At 47.5% G+C, this 27,111-nt stretch overlaps 2 protein-coding genes across 4 annotated transcripts; one reads left to right on the top strand and one right to left on the bottom strand.

The window, feature by feature from the left end:
• The first annotated feature begins 976 nt into the window (after positions 1-976).
• Positions 977-15,603, top strand: LOC124488947 (immunoglobulin superfamily member 22-like). Of its 2 annotated transcripts, XM_047051499.1 has the most exons (26): positions 977-1,319; positions 3,230-3,286; positions 3,335-3,845; positions 4,153-4,287; positions 5,246-5,382; positions 6,332-6,431; positions 6,585-6,621; positions 6,898-7,075; positions 7,301-7,414; positions 7,644-7,806; positions 8,175-8,287; positions 8,560-8,722; positions 9,175-9,459; positions 10,217-10,341; positions 10,526-10,667; positions 10,856-11,063; positions 11,393-11,481; positions 11,719-12,021; positions 12,153-12,326; positions 12,460-12,588; positions 12,734-13,119; positions 13,374-13,566; positions 13,823-14,122; positions 14,669-14,817; positions 14,937-15,117; positions 15,306-15,603. In XM_047051499.1, the coding sequence occupies exons 2-26, from the start codon at positions 3,278-3,280 to the stop codon at positions 15,371-15,373; spliced, it is 4,392 nt and encodes a 1,463-aa protein (XP_046907455.1). In that variant the 5' UTR covers positions 977-1,319; positions 3,230-3,277; the 3' UTR covers positions 15,374-15,603. The 2 variants fall into 2 exon arrangements, with proteins under 2 accessions (XP_046907455.1, XP_046907454.1); XM_047051498.1 differs by having other exon boundaries at positions 3,230-3,845.
• Positions 15,604-18,081: 2,478 nt separating this feature from the next.
• On the bottom strand, positions 18,082-27,009 carry tmem86a (transmembrane protein 86A). 2 transcript variants are annotated; one of them, XR_006958742.1, is made up of 4 exons: positions 26,855-27,009; positions 22,001-22,265; positions 20,522-21,842; positions 18,082-20,489 (listed from the first exon to the last, which is right to left on the bottom strand). XR_006958742.1 is itself a non-coding variant. In XM_047051478.1 (3 exons), exons 1-3 carry the CDS (start codon positions 26,873-26,875, stop codon positions 21,415-21,417), a joined length of 714 nt encoding a protein of 237 aa, XP_046907434.1. In that variant the 5' UTR covers positions 26,876-27,009; the 3' UTR covers positions 18,082-21,414. The 2 variants fall into 2 exon arrangements, 1 of the variants encoding a protein (XP_046907434.1); XM_047051478.1 differs by having other exon boundaries at positions 18,082-21,842.
• Between the last annotated feature and the right edge of the window lie 102 nt (positions 27,010-27,111).

Genomic DNA, 27,111 nt, shown 5'->3' with positions numbered 1-27,111 from the left:
GAATGGATGTACACAGAAAGCGAGGAATCTAGGTCATTTCTCCTCCATCATTAGTATGCCAGCCAGGTGTAGCACAAAGAGGATTAGAGAGCGAGAAAATAATGCTTCTGGGCTCTCTTCTCCTGCTGAGGGAACAATCATACTTACCTCTTAGCTCGAGTCCTCCGCACTCCTACATCACTGTGTCCATTCAGATGCCAAAGGGTATGATGTCTTGTAGAGAAGGGTTCATCATTACCTTCTTCAGGCCAGAGTTGAGATCCTTGTCTAACCTGGCTCTTTCACCCAAACTGAAAAGTTATCTTCCTGGCCAATTGACGACTGACATTGATCAGCGAAGTGTAGAGGGAGAAATGGAGAAGGAGCAGAAGGTATTCGTTCATCCCCTGGCCTGACAGAGCCGAGAAAACAAAATGTTGAGACTGTCGTGTTTATCCATCTTCAATGCATCAACATCAAACTTCCATCTGGACATCCTCTCTGCTCGATGTTCTGAAGGCAAACAATGTTTTTTTTTCAATCCTGCAGCATTCGACAGCATATGGTCTTGGATTTTACGGAAGCACATAGCATTACATGACTCAGCTGCAACGTGTTCAACTTCAACTTCCAACTTTATTTGTCCCTGAGGGGCTATTGGTTTTGCAGCAAGACATTGCATTTTGCTGTGAAGTCATCAAATATATGTAGCAGAATTGTTTGCTTTCAAATACTTTTCATCTGTAACACAGTATCCTTAAAAACACCATCATATCAGCTAGCATTCAAGTTCAGATAATCAATAGTTTGTCTACGGCAGTCGACAGAGACTGTGAGAGGTCTTTCATCATGTGTTCCCAAAATATCTTCTCCATCAGGGGGCCCTGAGGGCTCCCTCAACTGAGATGGGGCTCCAGGGAGAGTGAGTCTTGACAGACCTGGGGGAGATGACCGCATGGTCAGCCCTTGCCCTGCTTAGTCTAACCCAGCTAAGGCCAGCACATCCCACCCCATCCCTGCCTAGCCCAGACTGCCCTTTACACCCTTGCCCAGACAAACCCAGATTAGCCCAGCCCTGCACATCCCAGTCTTCCCAAGGTCCCATCAGTCCAGCTCCAAGCCTTATTTGTCCAGTACTGGGAGCCAGCAGTTGCTAACCATAGCTTGTTCAGAGCAACACAGATTCCTGGTCATCCAGATAGAGGAAAGCATTCAGGTCCACCCGAGTGGGACCCCTTAGATCCCAAAGAGAAGCCAGATCCTTGCGATATTAACCACAGACGCCTGAAGCCTTCACCTGGAGCCTGTGGATCTAAAGAACACACTTTCTTCTCACTGAGGTAAGATTTTTTTTTTATATGATGGTAAAATATGAGAGTACAAGTTTGAAGAAAAAGTAGGGACAGGGAAGGAGGACGACAGAGCCAAATACAAACACTGTTATGACTTTCTGCCGTATTTGAGAGAGAGCATTATGGAGAGGGTAAGAGAGAAAAAGAGTGGGAGACAGAAAGAGCAAGATATTTATTGCTCGCGAGCACTCTGGAGGTAAAAGTTCCACCTGTCTCTGTGCTCAGTTTTGTGCCATGCAGCACTCACTTTGGCTGTGAAGTCATCATCAAAGGGTTCAGTCTGGCTCGCAGAAGGAGAGGCTTTGGTTGGTTCCATTAGAGGAGCTCTAACACTCTCAGGACTGATTAGGTTATTAATCCAGGCATGTGTGTGACATGGAACAAACTACACATGTTGTTTACTTCTCTTTCGCTAATCACCAATCCTTCATCCTTCCCCTGGTTTGCCATGGGGCCGACACAGTGCAGCAAAATGTATTATTTCACCTCTTCGGAGACATAACTGGAACATACATAAATACACAGTGCAGTACAGTACAGTACACCCATGTGCAAAATAAACCGGCACTCTTGCACAGAAGCACACACACTCAAACGTACACTCAAACACACACACAGATTTGCACTCCATGATCCCCCCTCCATAGTAGAGGGGTGAGAAGTGCCTCATTGTTTGAAAACCGACACAGTGAGTGACATTTAGCACCCCGCTTAATTATGGGAAAGGGGTTTACTCTTAGAGATGCAATCTGCTTAGGAGAGGAAACCCTGTTTTAAGATGCCTTCTCAGGCTTTCACTCAGCCTTGATACACACACACACCACACACACGTCACACAAACATAACACACTCACCACCCACACACCACACAAATACCACACGTACAGCACATCCCACACACACTACATACAAACCAACAAACATCACACAAACATCATACATCATGCCTACAAGGAGATTGAACCTTTAAAGTGTCGAGTGGAGACGTACATAGAGAGCACAGCACATCTCACCTCGATACACAGGGCGTTATCGCTCAAAGCAGGTCTGGAGCTGTCTTTTTGAACTGAATCTGTATTATTTCAAATCAAAGACCTTGTTGTCTGTGGTGAATGGGTATGAGAGAGCAAAGGGAGGGAGGACAGCAGGATGTGTGAGCCAAGAAAGGAAGTGTATTTCAATTGTCTTTGGAGTGTGCTTCTGAAAACACAAACCCAATTACTTCTGAAATGGAGGGTGGTATTGTACACTCACACACACAGACTCTCTGTCTTTTCTCTCTCTCTCTCTCTCTCTCTCTCTCTCTCTCTCTCTCTCTCTCTCTCTCTGTCTCACTCACTCAGTTTTGTTTTAGTATGATTGGAAAGTAAAACTGTGAAATTTGTAAGTGAAATGGGTTTGTTTTGAATAAGAAATGGCTGGTGTGGTGAATCTGCTTGGTTAGCAGTTTCTCGTAAGTTCCTAGTAAGTGTCTCTCTCTCTCTCTCTCTCTCTCTCTCTCTCTCTCTCTCTCTCTCTCTTACACACACACACATACACTCACACACAGTACACACAGGGGCATCTGGCTAAATGACGATTACCTCTTTTAACACCAGAGCAGGTCCAGGGCCTGGAGCATGCTCAATTGCTGGAACAGTTGTGTCTCAATCTCCTTCCCTATTGTTGTAATGGGAACAGCTGTATACCGCTACTGCAAGAGATTCAAAGAATAATCATCTACCAAATACAATTATGAAAACATCTATCTCCCTCTTATCTATTTCTTCATCTTTCTATGTCTATCTCTCTGCATCTCTCTCTGTCAGCCTCTCATTGTTCTAACACTACATACGACGGACATATAGTTTAGGAACCATTCAACACCCCGGACGTCACCAGACTTGTTTTTGCTGTAGGTTGCTCTGGACCACGTGGCGGCAGAGGTCCTCCAGGACTGCTGGGACATGATGGAGATGGAGAAAGAGATGAAAACAGAGATGAGGGGAGGGTTGGAGATGAAAATGGAGAACGAGATGAAAACAGAGATTGAAGGAGGGTTTGAGATGAAACTGGAGAACGAGATTAAAACAGAGATTGAAGGAGGGTTGAAGATGAATATGGAGAACGAGATGAAAACAGAGATTGAAGGAGGGTTGGAGATGAAGATGGAGAACGAGATGAAAACAGAGATTGAAGGAGGGTTGGAGATGAAGATGGAGAACGAGATTAAAACTGAGATTGAAGGAGGGTTGGAGATGAAGACGGAGAACGAGATGAAAACAGAGATTGAGGGAGGGTTGGAGATGGGGATAGAGACAAAAATCGGGATGGGGGGAAGGTTGGAGAAGGAGATGAAGATGGAGATGGAGAAGGAGGTGAAGATGAGGATGGAGAAGGGTCTAGAGCTGATGGGGATGGGGATGGAGCAGTTGATGGAGATGCGCATGTCCTCCTCCAGCTCCTCCTCCTCGGCTTCATTCAGTGTGAGCTCCACAAAGCCACACAAGACCTCCCAGACGAAGGCTGTGGAGGGTAAGGAAGCCTACAAACTGGCTCATTTCATCCATGAACCAGTTGCTCTATGACTGTGTACTCTTTATTATTTATAGTTTGTCCTCCAAAACTTTAGTTGACTCATCTCTCAATAACAGCTACAGGAGGACTGTATTTTCAGGTCTTAAAACAAATGTTTAGTCCTGTGCTGGGCTGGGACAAATTACTTCATGCTCACACTGCTGTTTATGAGCAATGCCCAAAGTCTGCTGAAAAGTCTGTCTGGTCTGTGTTTGTGTGTGTGTGTGTGTGTGTTAATGTGTTACTGTGTGTTTTATTCACTCAGAGCACTCTGTGGTGCAACGTAAGACCTCGGCTGTGGTGGAGTCCTTCAGCCAGTTGCAGAAATCCCCTCACGTCCCAGTGGGGGAGTCTGTCCCAGATTTCGAGGAGAGACCACGCCCCATCACTGCCCAGGAGGGTGAGAATCATACCCCCCAATCTTAAATAACACCCTGATCCAACAGCCCTGTCAATACATTATCTAGATAACCAAGTCTGAGGACAGAGCATGCTGTTTGCTAATTTGCCTATAGATTTATGGCTGATGACAATGGCTGGAGTATGACTGTTAAGACCTCGTTACTGCTGCAGTCTGGTTGGACTTGGGTATATCCAAGTTTAACACATCATGTCAGTACATGTATGCCCCAAACATTTAGTATTTCCATTTTGTATAGACTTGAGTTGAGTGTAAAGCAACTCTCGGCAGGCAATTCATGAATCAGAAAACCCCATGAATCAGAAGGGTAACATCACTTACCAACCAATCATACTGGAGAATGCAGCAGTAGTGGTCAATTTTAGTGTTCAGCTGGAACGTGCTGCTGTATTGCGCAGCGGTGATGTGCAGCGGTGGTGTTCAGCTGTAGTATGCAGTTGTGACCTCCGAGGAGTGCTGTGTGACCACCTGAGGTCATGCTGAGTACTGCACTCTGCTCTACATACTGGAGGTGTGCTGGAGGCTGATCTATGCTGGCTCCGCCTGTGAATTATAGATTAAGAGACTCTTAAAACAGAATCCAAGCTGTCACAATACAGAGCAGAGCAGCACAGTGACCTTATACTGGCCATTGGTATTCTCTGCTAGACTGATCTGCTAGCTTTCTGAATCTGACAGTAAAGAGATGAGGAGAGCTCTGGTCTTAATTTAGGCCACTTTCTCCTTGGGCTAGTCCCAGATTCAGGACTAAAGAAGACTTGCATAATAATATCCTGACATTTGCTTTAATACCCTGGCAAACACAGAATATAACATGATTGGTCATCTGTTTTCCTGGTTGTTCAAAAGATAAGGAGCAAATTATTCAGTAGAAACTTAGTTTTTCTATGTTGATGGAATGATGAAATCCCACAGTGTTTTCTGACTCTTCAATCAGGGGACAAGGTGTCCTTCAAGGTGAAGGTGACGGGGACCCCCTCACCCACTGTGACTTGGGAGAGAGCCAGCGGAAAGCCACTGTCTGAGGGAACCAAGACCTTCTACGATAGCATCAACAAACAGCACGTCCTGAAAGTGAGCTAGCCACACTTAGCATGTGTTTTTTCAGAAAACATTTTGTAACCAATCGAAATGGGAAGCTAGCCAAGCCACAACCAACAAGTACACCTGATCATTTGGAGAGCACCTAATCTGTCATTAGACATCAGACATGTTTTGTCTTCTTAGTTCTCACATTTGGATGCTTCTCCCGATGAGTTGAAAGCGGTTGTTAGCTGCTCTTCTGGAGCGAGTCCTCCAGGCCCAGCTGTGATAAGGCTATTGATGAATACAAATGGCAGGGAGCGCCAGCAGCTCTGGTACATGCTACATTTAACTTGCCCATTTACCTCAAGATGAATGGTACCAATCCATCTTGTAACGAGGTGTCTCTGATGCTGACAGCACGTAGAGAAGCCGGTGATTCCTAACAGGCCTCCATTAACCAAGGTCCACCAAGTCTTCTCAGGGCTGTCAGCTCTCTCAGTTCTTCATGCATCACAAGGAAAACAAGACCGGGGAGGAGAGGAACAGGGGAACACCCGATCCTTTTATCTCCAACATTCTGGGGTGGATTTTGCGTTGTTTTTCACCCCAGCCGGGAGCTTAAGTGAAGCCTAAATAGCTATTATAAAGTAATTAACTTGTGGTGGCTGACATATGCAGGTCCCATTGCCATCTGTTTTCTGGGTGAGGGATGCTGAAAAGTTGTGGCACTTCACGTTCACAAGATATCCCTGGCGCAACAGCGCCTTTCTCTGGTCAATGTGTGAACTGCACAGGGATGCATCGATAGAAGTTTAGGATCTCATTCTTTGGATAAAAGCGTTTGCCAAATGAGTATTACATTAAATGACATTAACTACTAGACATGTATCCAGGAAGGGAAGGAAATGAGAAGAGGCAGGCTATTGGTGTGTGGCCTAGATGTGCAACAGTTCAATGGAAATCAATATTGTTTTCATGTCCGACTGCCTGTCACTAGATCAAGAGCCTGGCCATGGATGATGCTGATGTCTACAAGTGCATTGCCTCCAACGAGCATGGACATTCCATCTACTCCATTTCCCTCATAGTAACAGACAGTAAGCCTATCACTGTGTGCTAAAATGTTGTCTCTGAAAAGTTTGTGACAAATGCCATGCAAAGCCAGCTATGTGATGTTGATTGCATCCAGGAAGCCACCTAAATATATAATGTCTCATAGTTGACTGACAGCATTGTTTCTTTTGTTCTAGATCCAGCGATGGACTTCAAAAAGATGCTTAAAAAACGGTGACAGCCCCTCACACCTCCACTGCCCTACATTCCCACTTGAAAACTGTTCCGGAAAGAAAAGCATCTCAAATACACACCACAACAAACACTCTGACTGATGTAACAACATGGCCCAGACACACATCCAAAACAGAGACATCTAAAAAACTTGGATTGTTTCAAAGTGTTCCCAAAGGGACAGGGGAAATGCTTTTGATCCTGTATTATTCAAGTCCAAACACACACACTCACACACACACACACACCTGTCTGAAAGGCTGTCCTGTGGTGCAGGAGTGTTCCTGTGGGCCGTCGGGAGGGGAGGAAGCCCCCCACGGAGGAGGAGATGCTGAAGATCCTGTCTGGGGCCGAAAAGAAGGACTATGAGAAGATCTGTGCTGAACACGGCTTCACCGACTTCAGGGGCATCCTCAAAAAACTCAAAGAGATGAAGAAGAAAGTGGAGGTGGAGGTGGGCTTGTTCACACACGTCACAGTGAATGGAATACAATATAACAGAGTTCAATAGAGTTAAACCGAATTGAATATTTGAATTATTATTAAGTAATATATAATAAGTAGAACATTGGAGAGCTAATCTGAATAGAATACAGCTGCACAAACTGCAACAGGGATTTAGTCTTCCTACTTTAGCGATGAACCTGGACAAACTCTGCGTTCATGTCTTGGGGTCCAGATGGTGCGGGTTCTGAAACCCCTGGAGGATATCACAGCCAAGGTCGACTCCAACGTGGTCTTCGAAACCATCCTGGAGCTCAAGGACCCCAACACCAAGATGCGCTGGCTTTTGGTAAAGCTCGAACTATGGAGGAGGGGATCCATATATGGATAGAAAGAGAGAGAGAGAGAGAGAGAGAGAGAGAGAGAGAGAGAGAGAGAGAGAGAGAGAGAGAGACAGACAGACAGACAGACAGACAGACAGACAGACAGACAGACAGACAGACAGACAGAAACGAGAGTTAGAGAAAGAGAGAGGCAGAGATAGATCTTGTTCGTATTGTGTACTGTTTGCGATTCAGGGCACGGAGCTGTTGCGTATCCAGTACTCTCTGGGGAAATACAAAGTGAAGCAGCTGGGCACCAAGCACACGCTGTGCATCTCCAGAGTTAGCCTTGATGACATGGGCACCTACACACTGCAAGTAGGAGACACGACCCTCTCGGCCAGGCTCACAGTTGTTGGTAAGTCGCTTCAATCGCAGTCCTTCCACACTGTGACTCACTGTCATCAGTGACTGGAGTCACGTAACCCGCCCACCCCCCCTCCTGCTCTGTTTTCCTATCTCTCTCGCTCGCTCTCTCACTTTTTTTTCTCCTTCATCTCTCGCCGCTCTCTCTTCCCTGACACTCCTTGTCTTTTCCTTTTCTCCCCCTTTCTTCCCCTCTTCTCCCCCCCCCCCCGTCTCTCATCCTCCTCATTTCATTTCTCTCGTCTTCTTCTTCTCCCTTCCCGCTCCCCTGATGCTGTCTCTATCCCCTTCACTCACCTCTCTTCTCTCGCCCTCCTCCTCTCCTCCTTCGTTTCTCCCCCCTCCCCTCTTCTCTCCCAGATGAGCCTTTGGGGTTCGGGTCGGAGCTGAAGCCAATGAGAGTGACAGAGCGCCAGACAGCCGTGTTTGAGGTTCGCCTGTCAAAGAGGACAGATGTTCCCCTCGTCTGGAAGGTCGGTCCACACGCTAGACCCATCAGCCTCAGACTAGTTACACATCACTGGGGATTCGTCTTTACGAAGGTTTATCTGATCGAGATTATGTTTAGTCAGTGTCCAATATTTGGGGTCACAGGCAGGTGTGAAAACACTCAAGCCTCGCTCTGTAAACAAATGCAAAGAGTATAAGATCAAAAGTCTGTCATTTGAATAACTTAGTTTACTCTGATGCATGCCTGAGGTTAAGGATAATTAGTATGGCATTTGGTGCTGCATGTGTCTTCCAGGTGAAGGGGAAGGAGGTGAAGAGGGATGAGAAGTTTGACGTGTCTGTGTCTGACGACGGGCTGACCTACACCCTGAAGATAAAGGACGTGAGAGCCAGTGACACCGGAGAGTACACCATGAACATAGGAGACCTCACTACCTCTGCTCCTCTCTTCATAGAACGTAAGTTGGCCTGTCTCTGCCTGTCTGTCTGCCTGACTGCCTGTCTGTCTTTGTACTGGATTTAGTTCAGTTGAGCTGGTTTCACCCCTGAGATCAGAAGAACCTCTGTGAGTCATGGCAGCCATCCACTGCTGCACTGTGAAGACACATCATCATCGAGCTTTGGGTCTGTGAGCCTCTGTGAACCTAATCCAGTCAAATCCCTCCTTACAGCCCCTTATTCATCACAGTCCTGTAGAACACAATGTTTACTAGCCCGAAGGACAAACGGGAGCATGTAAATATCTTCACAAGGACAAGCCTCTCCCATGTGAATAGATTTTCAGAATAATTGGGCTGGCGTTAATTCAGTTGTTCGTCATTAAACTCTTGTCTCTTACGCACAAATACCACCACAGACGTCGACTCAGAAACACTCCCTTTCAATGATATTCTTTTCCATTCTGTTCTAGGCCTCCCCATCAACTTCTCGAGCCCTCTGAAGAACGTGCGTGTGAAAGAAAAGGGCAAGGCCCGCCTGGAGTGCGAGATCAGCACCAAAGACGTGCACGTGCGATGGCTGAAGGACGGCCGTGACATCACCAACGACCCGCGCTACATCTTCATGCGCGAGGGGAAGAGGGCGGAGGTCATCGTGGAGGACTGCGACTTGGCGGACACAGGCGAGTACGCGGTGGTCTGCACCCAGGACAGTGACGAGCACGAGTACGTCACCTCCGCTAACCTGACCGTGGACGGTGAGACTCCTTGTTGTTATGACCATCATTACCATCATCATCGTCATCATCACCATCATCATCACCATCATCATCATCACCATCATCATCCCCATCATTATCTTCATCACCATCATCATCCCCATCATTACCTTCATCACCATCATCACCATCATCATCCCCATCATTACCTTCATCACCATCATCATCACCATCATCATCCCCATCATTACCTTCATCACCATCATCATCCCCATCATTACCTTCATCACCATCATCATCCCCATCATCATCCCCATCATTACCTTCATCACCATCATCATCCCCATCATCATCCCCATCATTACCTTCATCACCATCATCATCACCATCATCATCCCCATCATTACCTTCATCACCATCATCATCACCATCATCATCCCCATCATTACCTTCATCACCATCATCATCCCCATCATTACCTTCATCACCATCATCATCACCATCATCATCCCCATCATTACCTTCATCACCATCATCATCCCCATCATTACCTTCATCACCATCATCATCACCATCATCATCCCCATCATTACCTTCATCATCATCATCATCCCCATCATTACCTTCATCACCATCTTCATCACCATCATCTCCACCCTCATCACCATCCTCGTCACCCTCATCATCGCTATCATCATCACCACCATCATCATCACTACTCTGGTGTCAAAGCCACTATCATTCAAGATTCATTTGATTAAGCTCAAGAACCCCTGTTGGACATATGTTTTGACAGAGCGCTTTGCCACAGTGAAGAGTGACATGTTAGATGCCCAGTGTCCAACAGGCTCGCCAGCAGAGCTGTGTGTGGTCCTGAATGATGAGAAGGTGGATGGAGTATGGCTGAGAGATGGAGTAGAGGTACAGTGATCCCATCAACGCTTGTCCATTGACACTGCACACAGTCAATGTACCTGAACAAGTCCGTTACTATCAGAATCCCTTCCTCAAAGTGAGATAATGATAATGAATATAATAGGGTATTCCTTGTATATTTACACACACCCACACCCACACACACACAAACACACATGGTTCCTTGCAGGTGTCTGAGCTGAGCGGGGTGCAGGTGGTGAAGCAGGGGGCGGTCCACAAGCTGCTCTTCACAGGCGTAAGCGACGCCCATCAGGGAAAGTACACCTTCAGAGCCAAGGGGGCCGAGAGCGAGGCTGTCCTCACCATCGCAGGTGTGTGGGTACGACAGAGAGCTGCACCATAATGACCACAGAAAGGTCGGAAGGGTCCTCTTCTCAGGAAGGTCATTTCATGTTGTTATGTAGAAGCCCTGTAGGGGGCAGTGTACATGCCCGGTGCTGTGCCTCGCACGCCCCAGTCTCAGAGCTCCTGCCCTTCTCCTGTCCTCTCCTGTTCTCAGACCCTCCAGAGATCGACCCGGCGCTGCTGGAGCTGCTGGGGGCCCAGCCTGTGACGGTGAAGGCAGGCCAGACCGCTACCATCAAGATCCCCTTCAGGGGACGCCCCCCGCCCAAGGTCACCTGGTACAAGGACGGCCTGGAGATGCTGGAGGACGAGCGGACCAAGGTGGAGCGGACGGCTGACTCCACCACGCTGGTACTGAGCAGGTAGGAGGCCAGTGGATCTGTCACAACTGGTCATGTACTGTCCAGCAAAATATACTGTTTCTCAGTACTTTCTGAATTACTGTAAGAACTGGGCCTTTCTGGTCCTGGATCATATGCTGTACTTACGATGCAATTTTTGTATATGTTGCTTTGGATAAACGTATCTGCTAAGTGAATAAAATGCACTGTACAATGTATGCTTTACCATGAAAGGACCCATGAGATTACAACCACGATCTATAATTGATGAACGTAGAAAGCAAGCCCGATGTGGTTTAGTGGTGCTGTAGGACAGGGTTATGAAAGCGTGATGCGATTGTGTCCCCGAGGTGTGAGCGAGAGGACAGTGGTGCCATCATGGTTCGTCTGAAGAGTGACTGTGGCACGGCCACGGCCAACCTCCACCTCAACGTCCTGGGTCAGAACTAGCAGTTACTACCTCTCTCTATCTATGTCAGTGTCTCTGTCGCCTTGATGTGTGTGTGTGTGTCTGTCTTCCTTAATGTTTCTGCGTCACTGCGTGTGAGTCTCTCTCTGTATCTCTCTTCCAGTGTCTCTATTTGTCTGTGTGTACATCTCTCTCTGAGTCTCTCTCCCCCACACACACACCTCCCACATTGTTTCACCCAGTGTGGTTGTGTGTGTGTCCCCCCAGACCGCCCCAAGCCCCCCCAGGGCAAGGTGGAGTTCCCAGAGAGGACGGGCAGGTGCATCACCATGAAGTGGAAAGCCCCAAAGGACAACGGGGGCCAGCAGGTCAGCAGCTTTGTCGTCGAGCGTCGTCCAGCCGGGAAGAAGTCCTGGGTCCGGGTGGGGGAGGTGGAGAGCAACGCCACCACCTTCAGTGACGTGAAGGTGGAGGAGGGCAAGGCCTACCAGTACCGCATCAGGGCTGCCAACTCCCAGGGCCTGAGTGACGCACTGGAGACTGAGGACGTGTACGCAGGAGAGCCCATTGGTAGGAGCCCTGTCGGCATTCTCATTCTCATCATCAATGTCGTATTTCCCTGATATAGATCAACACATTCCAAAGTATTTAATATTAACCCCCCTCCCCCCCCCTTCCACACACACACACCTTCCTCCCAGAGCCCCCTGGCATGGCGTCCCAACCGCAGGTGTGTGACGTCACCAAAGAGGCGGTGACGGTGAGCTGGTGTGCCCCGGGCCAGGACGGCGGCGCGGCGGTGCTGGGCTACGTCCTGGAGAGGAGGAAGAAGGGAAGCAACATGTGGGTCCCCGTCAACACCGAGCCCCTCACAGGTCGGACCCCAACGCTTTGGATGGAAGCGTCTGCTAACTGGCAACATGTAACATCCCCCTGGCGGCAGGAACATTTGACACGCCGGGAGAAGAGTGTGTGTTAAGTATGTCTCTGTTTACCGTCCCTGTGTAGATACCAAGTGTGTGGTGGATGGGCTGGTGGAGGACGTGGAGTATGAGTTTAGAGTGACCAGCATCAACAGGGCTGGAGCTGGGAGCCCCAGTACAGCCTCCAACTTTGTCCTGGCCAAAGACCCCCTCCGTAAGTCTGTCCAGTCCCAACCTGCCACTGGAACACAGTGTATCCAACAACAGCATCAAATCAGTGTGAGTTCGAGTTTTTTGATCCTGTGCCCTTGAGGTAAAGTTAAATGAAAGCCCCTTTTGGCCCCCTCCCTCCTCTGTAGGAGCCCCAGGCCTGGTGAGGGACCTGGCAGTGTCTGACTCCTCCAACTCCTCCATCTCTTTGAGCTGGAAGCCCCCTGAGCTGGGAGACCAGCCCTCTGGCTACATCCTGGAGGTCCGCCCCGACGACGCCAAGGAGTGGACCAAGAACACCAAGATCCCCATTGCCAGCACCGCCTACACTGTGACGGGCCTGCAGGAGCGCATGAAGTACTTCTTCCGCATCCGGGCGGTGAACGAAGGAGGGGTGGGGGAGCCCAGAGAGCTGGAGGAGGGGGTGCTGGCCATGCCCCCCCCTGCGCCCCCTAGGTTTGACCTCCAGGGGAAGGCGAAGAACCAGATGGTGGTGCGAGCAGGGTCGGCCCTGTGCCTCCAGCTGTCCTTCACTGTGAGTCCTGTCCTGACACACAGACGCACACCTCTGATTCACCCACACACACACCCACACACACACACACACACACACACACACTGTGGAATTTAATCTGTCGACAGGTCAACAGTCAGGTGTGAAGGAGGTACCATGTGTGAGTCTGACAGATACAAGGACAGTTGAGAACAATTATACACACGCACACAAACACACACAAACGCACACACGGCCACACTGACCATGGCTACGGTCTGTTCTGTCCTCCTCAGGGCTCCCCTCCCCCCGTGGTGTCCTGGTCGAGGGACGGCATCCCCACCCAGGGCAGGGAGGCGATCACCAAGGGCAAGACCCACTCTCAGTTCCTCATCTCCTCCTCCCAGCGCTCCGACGCGGGCGTCTACCGCGCTCACTTGAAGAACGACTACGGAGAGGCCCACTATGACATCAGCGTCCGGGTAACAGGTGAGGGGAGGAGGGCATCAGGGAAGCTATCTTACACCAATCGCTGGATCCTTTTGCTAACGCAATGGTGGTCGTGTGCTTACCTTTACAGGAACAATTGATTTATTTCCTCTGATGTTTTTTTCTTTACAATACTGTAAACGTGTTATCGCTGACTGATTAGAACAGTAAATGTTCACTTCGGATCATGTTTACTTCAGTACCAAGAATGCTATTCCATTACATTACAAAGTCTTACACCCTGCCCCACCCCCAGACTTTCCACGCCCCCCCAGGAACCTGCGTCTGGTGGAGGAGGTCCCGGGCACGGTGACCCTGCAGTGGGACCACACCCCCGACCTGGGGGACGACGAGGGCGGCCATTACGTCATCCTCAAACGAGACGCTAGCACCTCCTCCTGGTTCACCACCGCCGAGTGCGTCTACAGCAATAAGTACACTGTCACCGGACTGCTTCCTGGAAGGAAGTATTACTTCCGGGTCATGGCACGCAATTCTATTGGAGACAGCGACCCCCTGGACTCCAGAGAGTCCCTGATCATCGCTAAGGAGAAAGGTTTGCTTGGGAAGAGTAAAGGGATTTTTTGGATAGAGCAGGTTATTGTATTTCCCATAGATATATATAAAGGCTAGATGTCTCGTCCGCATTGCCGGCCAATGGTGCCGAACGTCCGCACATGGCGGCCATCTTGCTACAGTCAACTCGCTCACCCACTTTTTAAATAACCATAATTGCTAAATTTTCAACCGATTTTTTTACGGTTTTGTTTGTTATCAACATCAGAGATGTCGTTATGCCACTGCATACTTCTATGCTATATATATATACTTTATTAGTATATATATTCATAAGTATACAGTGGCATAACAACATCTCTGACATTGATAACAAACAAAACCGTTTAAAAATCGGTTGAAAATTTAGCAATTATGGTTATTTAAAAAGTATATGTAGCACCAACACAATGTTATGGGTGAGCGAGTTGACTGTAGCAAGATGGCAGCCATGTGCGGACGTTCTAGACTCCGCCGTAAGACATCTAGACTTTATACATATCTAGAGTATTTCCTGTCTAGTCACCACACCATTTATATTCCTCAGAACCAATCAGCAGCCTTCTCATGAATGAGTACACTCGCACCGAGCGCCAGGTGAAGCCGGCCTTCATTCTGCCCTTGAAGGACCACGCCGTTCGCCGTGGAAACGACTGCACCATGAGCTGCGCCTTCCTGGGAATGCCCATTCCGCAGGTAATGTCATCACAACAACGGGGGTTATCTGACTTAGTTCTCACATCACAATGGGACTACGACCTCAACCTATTATAACATGGCAGACATGGTTCATCTTAGCCTCCTTCCACCCACAGGCTAGCTGGTACAAGGGGGAAGTGCAGATCTCAGACAAGCCGCGGTTCTGGCAGAGCACAGCGGATGGGGTGTGCACCCTCACCATCCCCTCCTGTGTGGCCAGGGACAGTGGAGACTACACCCTGCTGCTGGAGAGCCCTCTGGGACAGGCCAGGTGCTCCTGCAACCTGCTCATCTTCGGTCAGTACCTCTGTCTCGCCAGCAGGAGGTGGTGAGGATGGAGAGAATAAGATTGATAAATTAGGATAGATGGATAGATGGATAGATGGATAGATGGATAGATGGATAAATGGATAGATGTATAGATGGATAGACAGACAGACAGATGGATAACCAATTTCATATCTGTGTCTTTTTTTCTGTAACAGATAAGGATGACAAGAGTCTTCTAGATAATCTTACTGACCGCACAGCTAAGGAAAAACTCATCATGTGAACGGACTTGAACTACAGTACCCAAAAGGAAGTTGTAATGGCTTTTGTCCCTTCGATGAACATCTTGCCGTTGCAGCACCAGCAGTTGGATTTGAAAGTGATCCATTCATAATATGAATTATTGACGAAAGCATATTGTGGCCATTAGTGAATCTTTTCATGTTTTGTTCCCTTAAAAATCCTTCAACTCTGACATGAGAAATATTGAAACATAAATTAATAAATACAGCGTGTTATCAATGGTGTCATAGAGGGTGTAATACATTCAACAGGCACCAGAGGTCAGACAAGTTCACATCCTGAAATCCATCCAGAAACTGGAAAGGTTTCTTGAGATGGAGACTCACTTCTACCCCTCTTCTCTCTCTCTGCCCCCCCCCCAGCCCCCCCCCCCCCCCCACACACACACACCTCACCCCACCCCCAGCTCTGCCCCCCTTGCCACTGCCCAGTTGCATTTACTTAGTTCTCTCCTTTCGTCAATCTTTTTTAAATGAGTGACTGAGTGTACCCTTCGTTCAACAGGAAGTGAGAGAACAAGTGTGATCATGTGTCTATTCATGCCTGTGTGTGTGTGTGTGTGTGTGTGTGTGTGTGTGTGTGTGTGTGTGTGTGTGTGTGTGTGTGTGTGTGTGTGTGTGTGTGTGTGTGTGTGGTGTCTCTCCATCCTGACGTCAGAGGGCAGGTTACATCACCCTAGCTTTCTAAAAAAGCCACCAGCAGTCTTGGCTGCACGATACCCTCAAGCTGCCTGGCACCAATCAATCAAGCCCCTGTGTATTACCCTGTCTCATTGGCTCCTCTCCTTTCCTTTTCACTGTTCACAAAGAGGCATGCGGGCTGAGGACTGGCTCCCTGAAGACCAAACTGCTGTTTCAACGAGAGCATAGAGCATGATGAAAACATAAGCTCCTATAAGGGGGTAATGGGTATTTCCCAGGGTCAGTGGAGAGTGTTAAGTAATGACTGAGTGTTTTGTGTGCCTCTCTTTTCTGCCCTGTCACAGTCCACCACGGTCTTATCTCATACATGACTCTATTCTCTCCTGAGAACAGCCCTTCTGCCACCTGATACAGTGCAGACTGTGGGCCACAAGCTGACAATCACACAGACAGCTCGTTTCCTCAGAATAAGGGCTCCTTTGATGGGGAACCTTGGCAGTATTTGAATGAGATGCATTGGCAGAGGACTGACACAGCTACCCTAGTAGTGGAGATTGTTTCTGTGTGTGGGTGATCGACATAGCGAGCGAGAGAGAGCGAGAGAGAGCGAGAGAGAGAGAGAGAGAGAGAGAGAGAGAGAGAGAGAGAGAGAGAGAGAGAGAGAGAGAGAGAGAGAGAGAGAGAGAGAGAGAGAGAATGACTGAGCAACATGTAATGACATTCACGGTAACATAAATGAGGAACGTTGTGAACCTGTCCTTCCTGAGTTACTTTATTCAGCCTGTGGACCATGTATAAAAACAAGGCCTGGGCACCACCTTGTTTCCAGTGCAACTTTCTGGGTAATATAGTTTATGATCTGAACAGAAGAGGCCTGTGTCTTTCAGGAATTCGTCAGAAGTACAGGGAAACTCACCAAGTCGGACAGAGAAAGAGAGATTGAGAGAGAAAGGGAGAACAAGAGTGAAAAGATGAGAGGAAGAGAACTAGAGTGAGCCGAGACACAGACAGAGCAAGAGAGCGAGGACTGGAAGGGTTCCCAGATGACTGACGCCAGTTCAAAGGCTCCTTTGCGTCGTGGTGTGACAACAGACAGTGAGAGTAGTTCATTGGAACGCAATCTACTGTTGATCTCTGCCTGGGGGATGCAATAAACACAGCCCAATCAGTTCACTCTACTCTTCTCACGAACACATGCAGCACTACTCATTTGAGAGTCTAATCAAACAGGAATATTGGGAACACACATTGTGTTTGCAAAGAGGAAGAGGGGAGGCAGCTGTGAAGTTGCATTGTATTTGCATTTATTTCTCCTTTAGATACAGTCATATTTAGAGCAGATTCACTACAGGAAAGGAACAATATGATCCTTTTTAATTATCTAGGATGTAAGAAGAATCAAATCACCAAGTGAAAGCAAGGACAACAAAGCCAAATATTGGTCAACACGTCACATTAGGTTGACCTTTAATGACTATGTACATGCATAGTAATACCTCCAGTAACAATGGTATACCTAAATAGTATGCCTTTTAATCACATGGTAATACGGTTTAGGGTTATAAGTTGTTACACTTTTCATTGGTTAGTGGATGTTAGTCGGCCGGTATCAACATCCACTTGCTGCTACTGGAAAACTGTTTTACAACTGGTAATGCTATGTAGTTACATTGACATTAATGTCAACTTACAGAAATTTGCCAACTAATAATGCAATATGGCCTTTTCTAAGGAAATATTTGTATTTATATGGAAGAATAACACTTTATAGGATGGAGTGTGCATCTACTTAATAAGATAAGAAAAGATCAAAGTAACAGATTAGCAAGTCATAACAAAACAATGCCACCAAAAAAATACATACTAGGATCATATCCGGTCTATGGAGACTGAATAAGGCTCTATGACTCGATGAAGTCACTATACACTTCACTTGTTCCCTGTCTGCTGGAAATGAAATAAAGGTTAAAACAGGGAGGGAGTAGGAACGCACTTTTTAAAGGATTTACACAGCAATCCTTAGTTTTGGATACAAAATGAGATTGTCCTACTCTGCAGATATACTTTAACCGCCTGGTCACTCTCTCTGTATTAGTGAGGAAGAATAATTTAATGTGTATGATATACTAATGATTAGTGTCGGTTCACAACTTAACAACAGTCTTGGATTGTGTTGGAGTCCAGCAAAGGTTAGGAGCCATTAGAAATGCGAACATTTCTACATCTTCACAGCTAAATGTTCATGGTCAACCAGTCATGAACAGCCAACCTCTGGGGGTGACACTGTGCCCAGCACCTGAGCACCATAATGACCAACCTTCCATCCTGAAGTCACTATCAACAGCATTCACCCAGCGGAGCTCATAACATCAAAATGACAGAGCGGCTACTCGGTCGAAGCGGAAAGCACTGTGCTTGTGTCACTTGTTTGTCTCTCCTCACTTAACCCTATACCTCTCTAGATCATCACCACCTCCACAGTTTACAACCTGTCACCCTGCTCTCGCAGAGGGAATCAACCCCTCCCTGCTTCGCTTTTGTCTTCCTGCACAAAATTGTCAGAACATCAGGGTTGAGGGCTACTGAGGTTAAGTAATGCGTAAGCGTAGCTAACCAGCTAGCCTGCCATAAACCTCCCTTTGTGTTCTTTTTTTTTTACCATATCAAGTACTTACAGCTACACACTGACTAATATGCATGTCCACAGTCCTCTTTAAAACTATTTTAGATCATTCTTTTATTAGTTTGAATCACTATGCTTCGGTTCTCCATTTCAGAATTGTAGTAGAAAAGCAGAAGGCTTAGACCTTCACAATCCGCTTCAAGCCATCACAAAGTCTGCCAAATTGCCATCATAACCCACAGCAAGCTTTCTGAACTAATCTGGGATTTCAGTTTTCAACTGAGCTGACTGCAGGTGAGTGCAGTCTGCTCCTGTGATAGGCTTTCAAACCTCAGTGGCATGACAAAGTCAGCTCAGGAGAGGAAGTCACTGCAGACTAGTGAGATGCAGCCCAGAACTAAGGGACCCAGCTTGAAAGTGTTTCTTTGGTGTCAAATCAAGTTGTTAAAAAAAAAAGGAATTGGAGCACCTGACTTGCAGACACTTTTTGACTGACTCTGCTGAAATATTCTGCTGACCCAGACATCACTGAATTGAAACGAGAACACAAAATGGTGTGGTGAGCACTATCGTAACACGGAAGTAAACGCTAGCTAGTGGCCGGCAGTTACCCTGTCGGGTCAGGCCCTCACCGCGTGATGTTTATGTTCAAGTCATCCTTTGTGACCTTTTTACTATGGTTGTCAACACAGTGGTCCTTGGGCAGATCTAGCTTTTGATTGATGCATAAACACACTTTGGTGCGATTGTGTGTCTGTGCGTGTGTGCGTGTGAGATTGTTACACGTGTGTGTGTGTTGCGGCTCTGTGCCTGCAGTAGAATACAACAACAGATCAGTTTTTTTTCCATTAAGTCTTTTCACTCAGTTATCAAGTCATCTTGATCTTTCCACAGTCCCTAACGCAGCAACGGCAGTGGTTAAGGACAAACACAGAACAAGGTGGATAAAGTGGTCTATGTACATTACATAGGAATTCACGCAATTCCCTTTACAAGACCAATATAAATAAGTCTCATTTTCTATTCTAATGCCAGAGTGAAAGAACAATACTTTTCATACTTTACATTTTCAAAGTACAGCGTACCTTCATTCCAATGCAAAGTTAGTGGCATCAACCATAACTCAATAAATCAAAGTGGCCATCAATAAATGGCAATGTAGAGTGAAGAATTTCCCAAAATGTTCTTGGATGGATATACGCTGTGTACACATCCTATGATAGTCTGGTGTCTCTGACATACAGAGAGGATGACCAAGACACCAGACTGATCATCACTGACCAGCCAGTGGGGCCAGCATAAAGACACAGTCGTGGACTAATACGAGACAGCAAAGGATCTAGTAACAGTTTGCCATACAGCCAAGTGGTCACAGCAAGCACAGCTCACCTAACACACTAGTAAGGGAGAGTTCACAGCAATTCTGCCTTTCAGGAAGTTTTGACTTGTCAGACAAATACACATGTAATGGGAATAACAATACATTTCACACTTGGGCACTCTGTCTCGTGTCCCTGTGTAGTGTAAGGTAGGGGTGGCAGGACCCTGGGGGCAGTGTGTTCTTCTCTAGAGCCTTCCGGCAAACACGTCTCTCTCCCCACTCTCTTTAATGCCAAAGACACGGCTGGCCGTAGGCACGTTTCCAGCAATAACGGCCCCAGCAGCTCCTTTTAATGACTAAACCAGCAGGAGCCAAGGTGTGGGTGTGTGCGTGTGTGTGTGTGCGTGTGGGTGTGTGCGTGTGGGTGTGTGCGTATGGGTTGGGTTTGGGGTTGTTTATGCATGTGCAAACAGGCAACAGAGTAACTAAAATAATTTGCAGGGTGAAATGCCTAAAGGAAAGAAGGTACACACACACACACACACACACAATACAGAATGACATAGGGAACAAAAAAATCAGTTGATTACTTGAATGAAGTTACAGAACCACGTATGACTGACACTCAATAACTATATGAGGTGTATACTGTACATGTCTATGGAGAGAAAAAATGGTATGTGCACATATATCTATTCCCCTTTCTTTCTTTCTCTTTCTTTCTTTCTTTCTTTCTTTCTTTCTTTCTTTCTTTCTTCCTCACCCTCTGAACCACCTCAAAGTTCAAAGACATCTCCATAAACATCATCAGAAAGAGATTAAAGTTCCTGAAGGAAGAGTGGGTTTGTAGAAGTGCTGAAGGCAGCTTGGTTATATTGAGTGAAATGGTGGGGACCAAAAATATCAGGGGGTGGATATGTCACTGACAGCCACCCCAAAACAACTCCCTTTTGGCCAGACATAGAATAATATGTAGGTTGTCAAAAGAAAACTCCTTGCATTTGAAGTTGCAATATTGGACGACATGAAGGAGGCAGGCAAAGGGTGTACGTCTTGAGAATGGTAAATCTGCATTTTGTGACCTTACATATCACACCTGCCTACTCTCTGACACTACTCACTATGAATCTTCCCCTACAAGGAAGAACAACGATACCGTCAGCAATATTGACGTTTTAGACAAGTGGGATTGGGTGGTTTGTGTATTATTCATCATGGTAACAAGGCTGGGAGACCACCTACTGGTCGCAGCAGGGGAGAGGGGCAAGTCAGAGGGGGGTTGTGAAGGGGACTACCGTGCGTAAGGTGCGTAACTACCACACTAGAATAAAGGAGGGGGGCTGGGGGTCTGGAGGAGGGCTCTGTCCAGAATCACAAGGGGCAGGGATCGCCCCCTGACGAGGGTTCCTCGATGTCATCGTGGACGGCGCCGTCCCTCACGCCCTCTTGCGGGCCGCCTCCGCGTCCTGGCACTCGACGGCGGACAGCGCGATCAACATCTGGGCGGCGTAGTAGGTGGCCATGATGATGGCGCGCGAGTACGGCACGGGAAAGCAGAATTTGTTGACGGCGATGGTGAGGTCGGACACGATGAAGAGCACCGAGCCCAGGCAGGCAGACAGCTTGGTCCAGGTCCACAGGTCGTTAGCCAGCTGGACGCCGGCGATGGCCCTCCAGCCCATGAAGCCTATGAGAGCGATGTAGACGGCCACCAGGTAGGTGAAGGGCCCAGACAGGTAGGGGTAGAGCAGGGTGTAGCTGAGGGCAGACGTGGCACCGATGACCAGGCCTGCGCGCAGATTCAGGGGCTTCATTCCAAATGCGGAGGAGTACAGGATGTGGGTGATCGCAAACATCAGCAGACCTGGGGGTGGGAGGGACAGAGTCAGTCTCATAGGCTCCCTTTAACCACACGTTCTGGAACACTCTTAAAGAGCTCCCCCTCGATGCCGCCAACCCATAGATCAGCTGAAGATACTGGTGGACAGGAAGGTGTTTGGTTCTCTATTCAGATCAACTCACCATGGCTGAAGTATCCTTGCTCCTGCCAGATGAGAAAGGCGTCCCCCAGGGAGGAGAAGATGAGGCCAGCCAGGATCTTGCGGGCACTGGCGTGGTTACTCAAGAAGCTGAAGCCGTGAGCCAGCAGGAACACCCACAGGCAGAAGATGGGCAAACACTTGATGAGGGCGCTGAACCAGGATGGGGTGGAGGTAGGTAGCCACAGGACAAAGTACACACAGGTGGCCTTAAAGAAGGGGACCAGCTTGGGCCCCTCGCTCTTCACCTGAGGAAACAGACACACAGCACATTTAGGCTACTTGATATTCATTATTGTAAGATTCATTCTTAGGATTCTTTGTATTTTTCAACTTGTGTCGCTGAAGAAATCAGTTTCTTTCCCCCTCAATGTATTTCTGGAATCAGAAACCCTCATTTTCATTGACTGTCTGCATCTTCAACGGCTGATGTCTGAATAGAAATGTGTCTCATGGTCTCTGTCTTTTTTTTAGGTAAAATAATGTTGCACTGGTCATTTGTTGTCAGTTAGAAGCAGACAACTCAGGTAAATGTAGGTCGATGAGGGGAAGTGTGGAGCTAAAGGCAGACCACAGAGGGCTGTGTACTGCTAAGCCAGCGGTACACGTGTTCTCTGACCTACATGAAACTGAGACCAGAAACCCTCAGCTCATAGGGGATATGAAAGCTGAAGTGAGGGAGCACAGAAGAGGCCACAGGCTTCTGGAAGAGTTCTGTCTCACTCAGGGTCTTACCTCCTTCTTTTACTCCCTTCTCAATCCCTTTCCATGTATCTCCTTTACCTTCTGTCCCTCTTATTCCATCTATCGTTTTCTCTCTCTCCCTCTCGCTCCCTCTTTCACCCCTCTCCTATTACACACTATTTGTGTATGTGTGTGACTGTTACTCTCTCGCCACAGTTTTCCCAGTCTATCTCTGTCAACAGAGGAGGGGGCCCATGGTACAAGGGGCCGTGATTGGAACAGAGGGAGAGGTTTCATGCAGTGTTCCCAACTGTCTCATTGGACTGGTGGAGCGGAAGCAGAGGCCACAGCCTGGAAAGCAGGGGAGAGGTGAGCAGCAGCATGGGGCAGGGGAACTGAGGAAGAGGATAGAGACGGGGGGAGGGATCTGGGGAGGGAGCAAGGGGTGAAGGGAGGGATGGGAGCGAGAAGGTTATTAGAGTTCAAGCCAATGGTGGCTTGGAGAAGTGGGGTGTGGGGGGGGCGGGGCGGGGGGAGAGACCCTGTGATTGCACAACTGCTCAATAACACCACAGACCCCTCTGCTCAATCCTTTACCAGGATTGGTCGATGGCCCTGAATCACCGAACAAACAACAACCGTTTTAACCCCTCAGCTAGTTATGGGGGCTTATTGGTAGCAGATGTATCACTTTCACACCGCAGAGAGTTGCACTGACGCAAATTGATGTGAAGATGTCCATACGGGAACTGTCCCCTAGATAGTCCTAAACAGATGAGACTGAGGGCCTGTCAGCTGCTACCCCTTGTGAGCAGATGGCTTTTACTTTTTAAGAACAACTGTCTATGTGCCGTTTCCTCTAAGATTCAGGGGCCAGTGTGTGTGTGCATGTATGTTAGCATGTATGTCTGTGTGTGTGTCTGTGTGTGTGTCTATTTAATGACACGGGGTCAGATATGCACTACCCTGAGGTCTGTTCCTCTGAAACCTGCAGACATGTGGCACGGTGTTCAGTGCCATGGTTCATGCTGTGTTCAAACTTTAGCATGCTGAGCTCCAGCTGTAGCAATTACTGTATCAGTTACCTAGCCTGGCTCCAGGTGGTACTCCCTGTGTGTCCTGCTGTGAAAGTGCTTTAAAAGACATGTATTGATGGAGAGGGGAGGGGGGGGGGGCTTCAGTGTCTGTTGTATTACTTAGTGGATTCATCTCCGGTTTGCCAGGTCAGTTCTGCAACATTACACTGACCTGGTGGTAGATGTTTATCCTGGTCATGTTAAACTGTAATCATGCCAGCTGCTGGGACAGTCCTTAGGCCAGAGCTTGATGATGTTATTATAACTACTCTTTCCACTAAGTCACATGTTCGACCCAGCAAACTATTCGATTTGACATCAGAACGAGTTGAGTTTTCTAATCCTTGAGATACACTATAGCACCCGTTCAGTCAGTTCCTCAAATATTTTGGATACCTATTTTCCCTCTAGACCTTATCGACATTTTAATATTCATTTGTTTGCCATGTAGATACATCAGTAAAGCCTAATTCACATCCATCTTTGTATTATCTTCTATGCCATTCAGTAGACAAGTAGACATAAATAACTCTTGAGGATTCTTCCCCCCAGTCTGGACCTAAGCCAATTGGAACCACTAGTTCTGGCAGAGCCGCCAGAGGGACCAGAACTGGAAGGCAGCTTACCCACTTATTATACCACAGAACACAGAAGACTAGAACAGACATGACAAGTCTTGGAGGACAAGACCACCAACATGCAAAACTACTTCACATGGTCACATGGTCCAACCACCTACATGGTCCAACGCCTCTTCACACTTGAGGAGTACCTTTGTAAAGTTTGGGTTGAATGGTAAATGGACTGCATTTATATAGCGCTTTTCTACCTTAGCGGCACTCAAAGCGCTTTTCAATGTTTGTCTCTCATTCACCCATTCATACTCTCACTCACACATACCGACGGCAGCGAGCTACCATGCAAGGCGCCGGCCTGCCCATCAGGAGCAACTTGGGGTTCAGAGTCTGAACCCCAAGTCTATAGGAGGAGGACCCCTAGTCTATAGGAGGAGTCGGGGATCGAACCGCTAACCTTGCGATTAACAGACAACCCTCTCAACCCCCTGAGCCACAGCCGCCCACGTTCCATGACAAGGAATGATGAGAGAGGACAGACTTCTCCTTGGGAAAATGCAAAGATCATCACTTTCAGGAGGGAGCGGTTTGGGGGAGGAGGAAGGAGTCAATTTGATGTCTTCCCATAACCTGTGACCCTGTCCATGCCGTGTTTGAGCAGGATTTCTCAAACCCAGCATGTTCATTATTGTTCGGCTGGAGTTTCCTCTTCCATGGTTTCTTGTGTAAACACAGCAGCACAATGAGGACACAGGGTGCTGCAACTTTGGCCACTTAGCCCCCCAGAGGATTTCAAAAGGCATGTCGGACAACAAGTACAACATTTACTTTCTCCCTGTATGACTAAAGAGATAAAAACTGACGAAATATGAAACGATTCAATAACCAATCGTACATGGACTGTTCCAAAGCCCCGATGCGGGGGTCCGAGCAAGGAGCACTGTTCCTCCATGAATTCAAGCTCCATGCGTGTCCTTTCTGTCCCATGTCCTCGTCTCCTACGCGAGTCAAGCACACCTCGACAAGGTCACCTAAAGTGTTTTCAGAGGCTGACAGTTACAAATTACAATCCATGCCTCTGTATTTTCCTAACTCAACCTGTTCTCTGATGAGTTTGTCTGACTGAAGAGGCAACTTGTGTTAGGAGTGCTGCGTGAGTGACTCCCCCCACAGTCTATCTAAGGGACATTGACGATGATGTTAGCAACGACTCGCACTCCTGTGTGAACAGACAGACTGGACAACAGACAGACAAAGGACAGACAGACAGACAGAGAGACAGACAGACAGATGGAAAGACAGACACATACAGGCCAAAGAGAGAGGCCAGTTTACACAGAGAGACAGACAGGCTCACAAAAAGGCAGACAGATACCAAACAGTACATCCCACACAGAGCCAGTTTGGGGGGAAGTGAGGGGTGAAGGTAACCTCTAATATACAGCCAATCACTTGTAAAGGGTAGGATTCAACAGGAGTGTTCTTTCTTTGATAGCACGATGGTTTGGACATCATGTCTCTCAGGGAGACTGAGCAACAGGCGAGGATGACTTCAGCAATCTCCCACCAGCCCCCTTGTAATGCGGTCCTTGCATACCCCTGGCCAGGAGCTGTTGTCAAGGCAACGATAGAATGGAAAACATTCTTGTGCTCATGCCCTCATGCAGAGCACATCACAACTTCAAAAAACTTGAAAGATATTTAAGGGTCAAAGTTTATTCTGTTTCCTCAGTTTAACTTTAATTACATTATAAAACACCTTTATTTACGAATCACTCTTTGTGCTCACTGAAATTGTTCATTGAATGATCATGAAGTTAGGAGCTAGATAATGGGATCTGTCTAGTTGGTAATAGAGGCTATAAGTCGTGGAGTTTGCGGGACAGCTTTGTGGCGCATGCGTTACTGCTGGGGCAGGCGAGGGGGGAAGACAAAAAGACCGTCACATGACAGGTTTTCCTTTCACGAAAGGCTTTTGGAAATGTGAGAAAAGGACGGACTGCATGGAAGAATCGAGAAGACAATAGCTTGTGTTTATTCCTAAGAGTCCTAAGTCAAAAGTGACCGTCGAATGTTTGTGGACATGAAAGTCTCTTCAGCTATATTAAAAAAGAAAAAATTCAGCTTCTCACAGAGAGCAGTAGCCTACTAATAATACAGGGAGCAGATGACCATTGCCGAAATGCAGACTGGAAGAAATGCGTGGGTGGCCAACAGTTAAAATCTGAGCCCATTGAGAAGATGGTGCGCGCTTATTATTCAGCTATCAGCAATGTTTACTTGCATAACATACATATAAAAAACAATTGTTCGCCAACATGACAGTGATCGATGAAATGCTAGTCTTTCACAAGCAAGATCTAACTGCTATTCAACCAGGCAAGAAACGTAGCCCATGAACTAATATCATCACTGTATTCCCGTTCCTTGACAGATTGACTAAATAAATCCTCTATAGTCTACATACGTCAAAACAGCAGTACCGCTGCAGTCAGTACTCACCACTGTGACAGGCGAGACCATCTTTCCTTCGACACCTACAGTTTTCGCAAAGACTGGTAGAATGGCACCTAGCAGGTCGCACACGGCGTAAATCAATCTTGTTTGTATATCTCTTTGTCAGGCGGGATTGTTTTCGATTTCTTTTTGGAGACAGGCTGACATCAAGGAGGCGGGGAATTTAACCAAGGTGGGAGGAGATAGGGCGTGGTTATAAAATCCAACCAATGACATCAAAGTAACAAATTAAAGGGGCTTCG

The sequence above is a fragment of the Hypomesus transpacificus genome, unplaced genomic scaffold (assembly GCF_021917145.1).
Source record: "Hypomesus transpacificus isolate Combined female unplaced genomic scaffold, fHypTra1 scaffold_156, whole genome shotgun sequence".
Lineage (NCBI taxonomy): Eukaryota > Metazoa > Chordata > Actinopteri > Osmeriformes > Osmeridae > Hypomesus > Hypomesus transpacificus.
This window is presented reverse-complemented; position numbering and strand designations above follow the sequence as displayed.

Coding starts and splice junctions, on each gene's coding strand:
- LOC124488947 (XM_047051498.1), top strand. CDS start 3,278: ATGATGGAGATGGAGAAAGAGATGAAAACAGAGATGAGGGGAGGGTTG. Junction 11,064..11,392: donor ACCACGCTGGTACTGAGCAG/GTAGGAGGCCAG, acceptor TGTGTCCCCGAG/GTGTGAGCGAGAGGACAGTG. Junction 12,022..12,152: donor GTACGCAGGAGAGCCCATTG/GTAGGAGCCCTG, acceptor CCTTCCTCCCAG/AGCCCCCTGGCATGGCGTCC.
- tmem86a (XM_047051478.1), bottom strand. CDS start 26,875: ATGGTCTCGCCTGTCACAGTG. Junction 22,266..26,854: donor TGGTCTCGCCTGTCACAGTG/GTGAGTACTGAC, acceptor CTGTTTCCTCAG/GTGAAGAGCGAGGGGCCCAA. Junction 21,843..22,000: donor GCAAGGATACTTCAGCCATG/GTGAGTTGATCT, acceptor TCCCACCCCCAG/GTCTGCTGATGTTTGCGATC.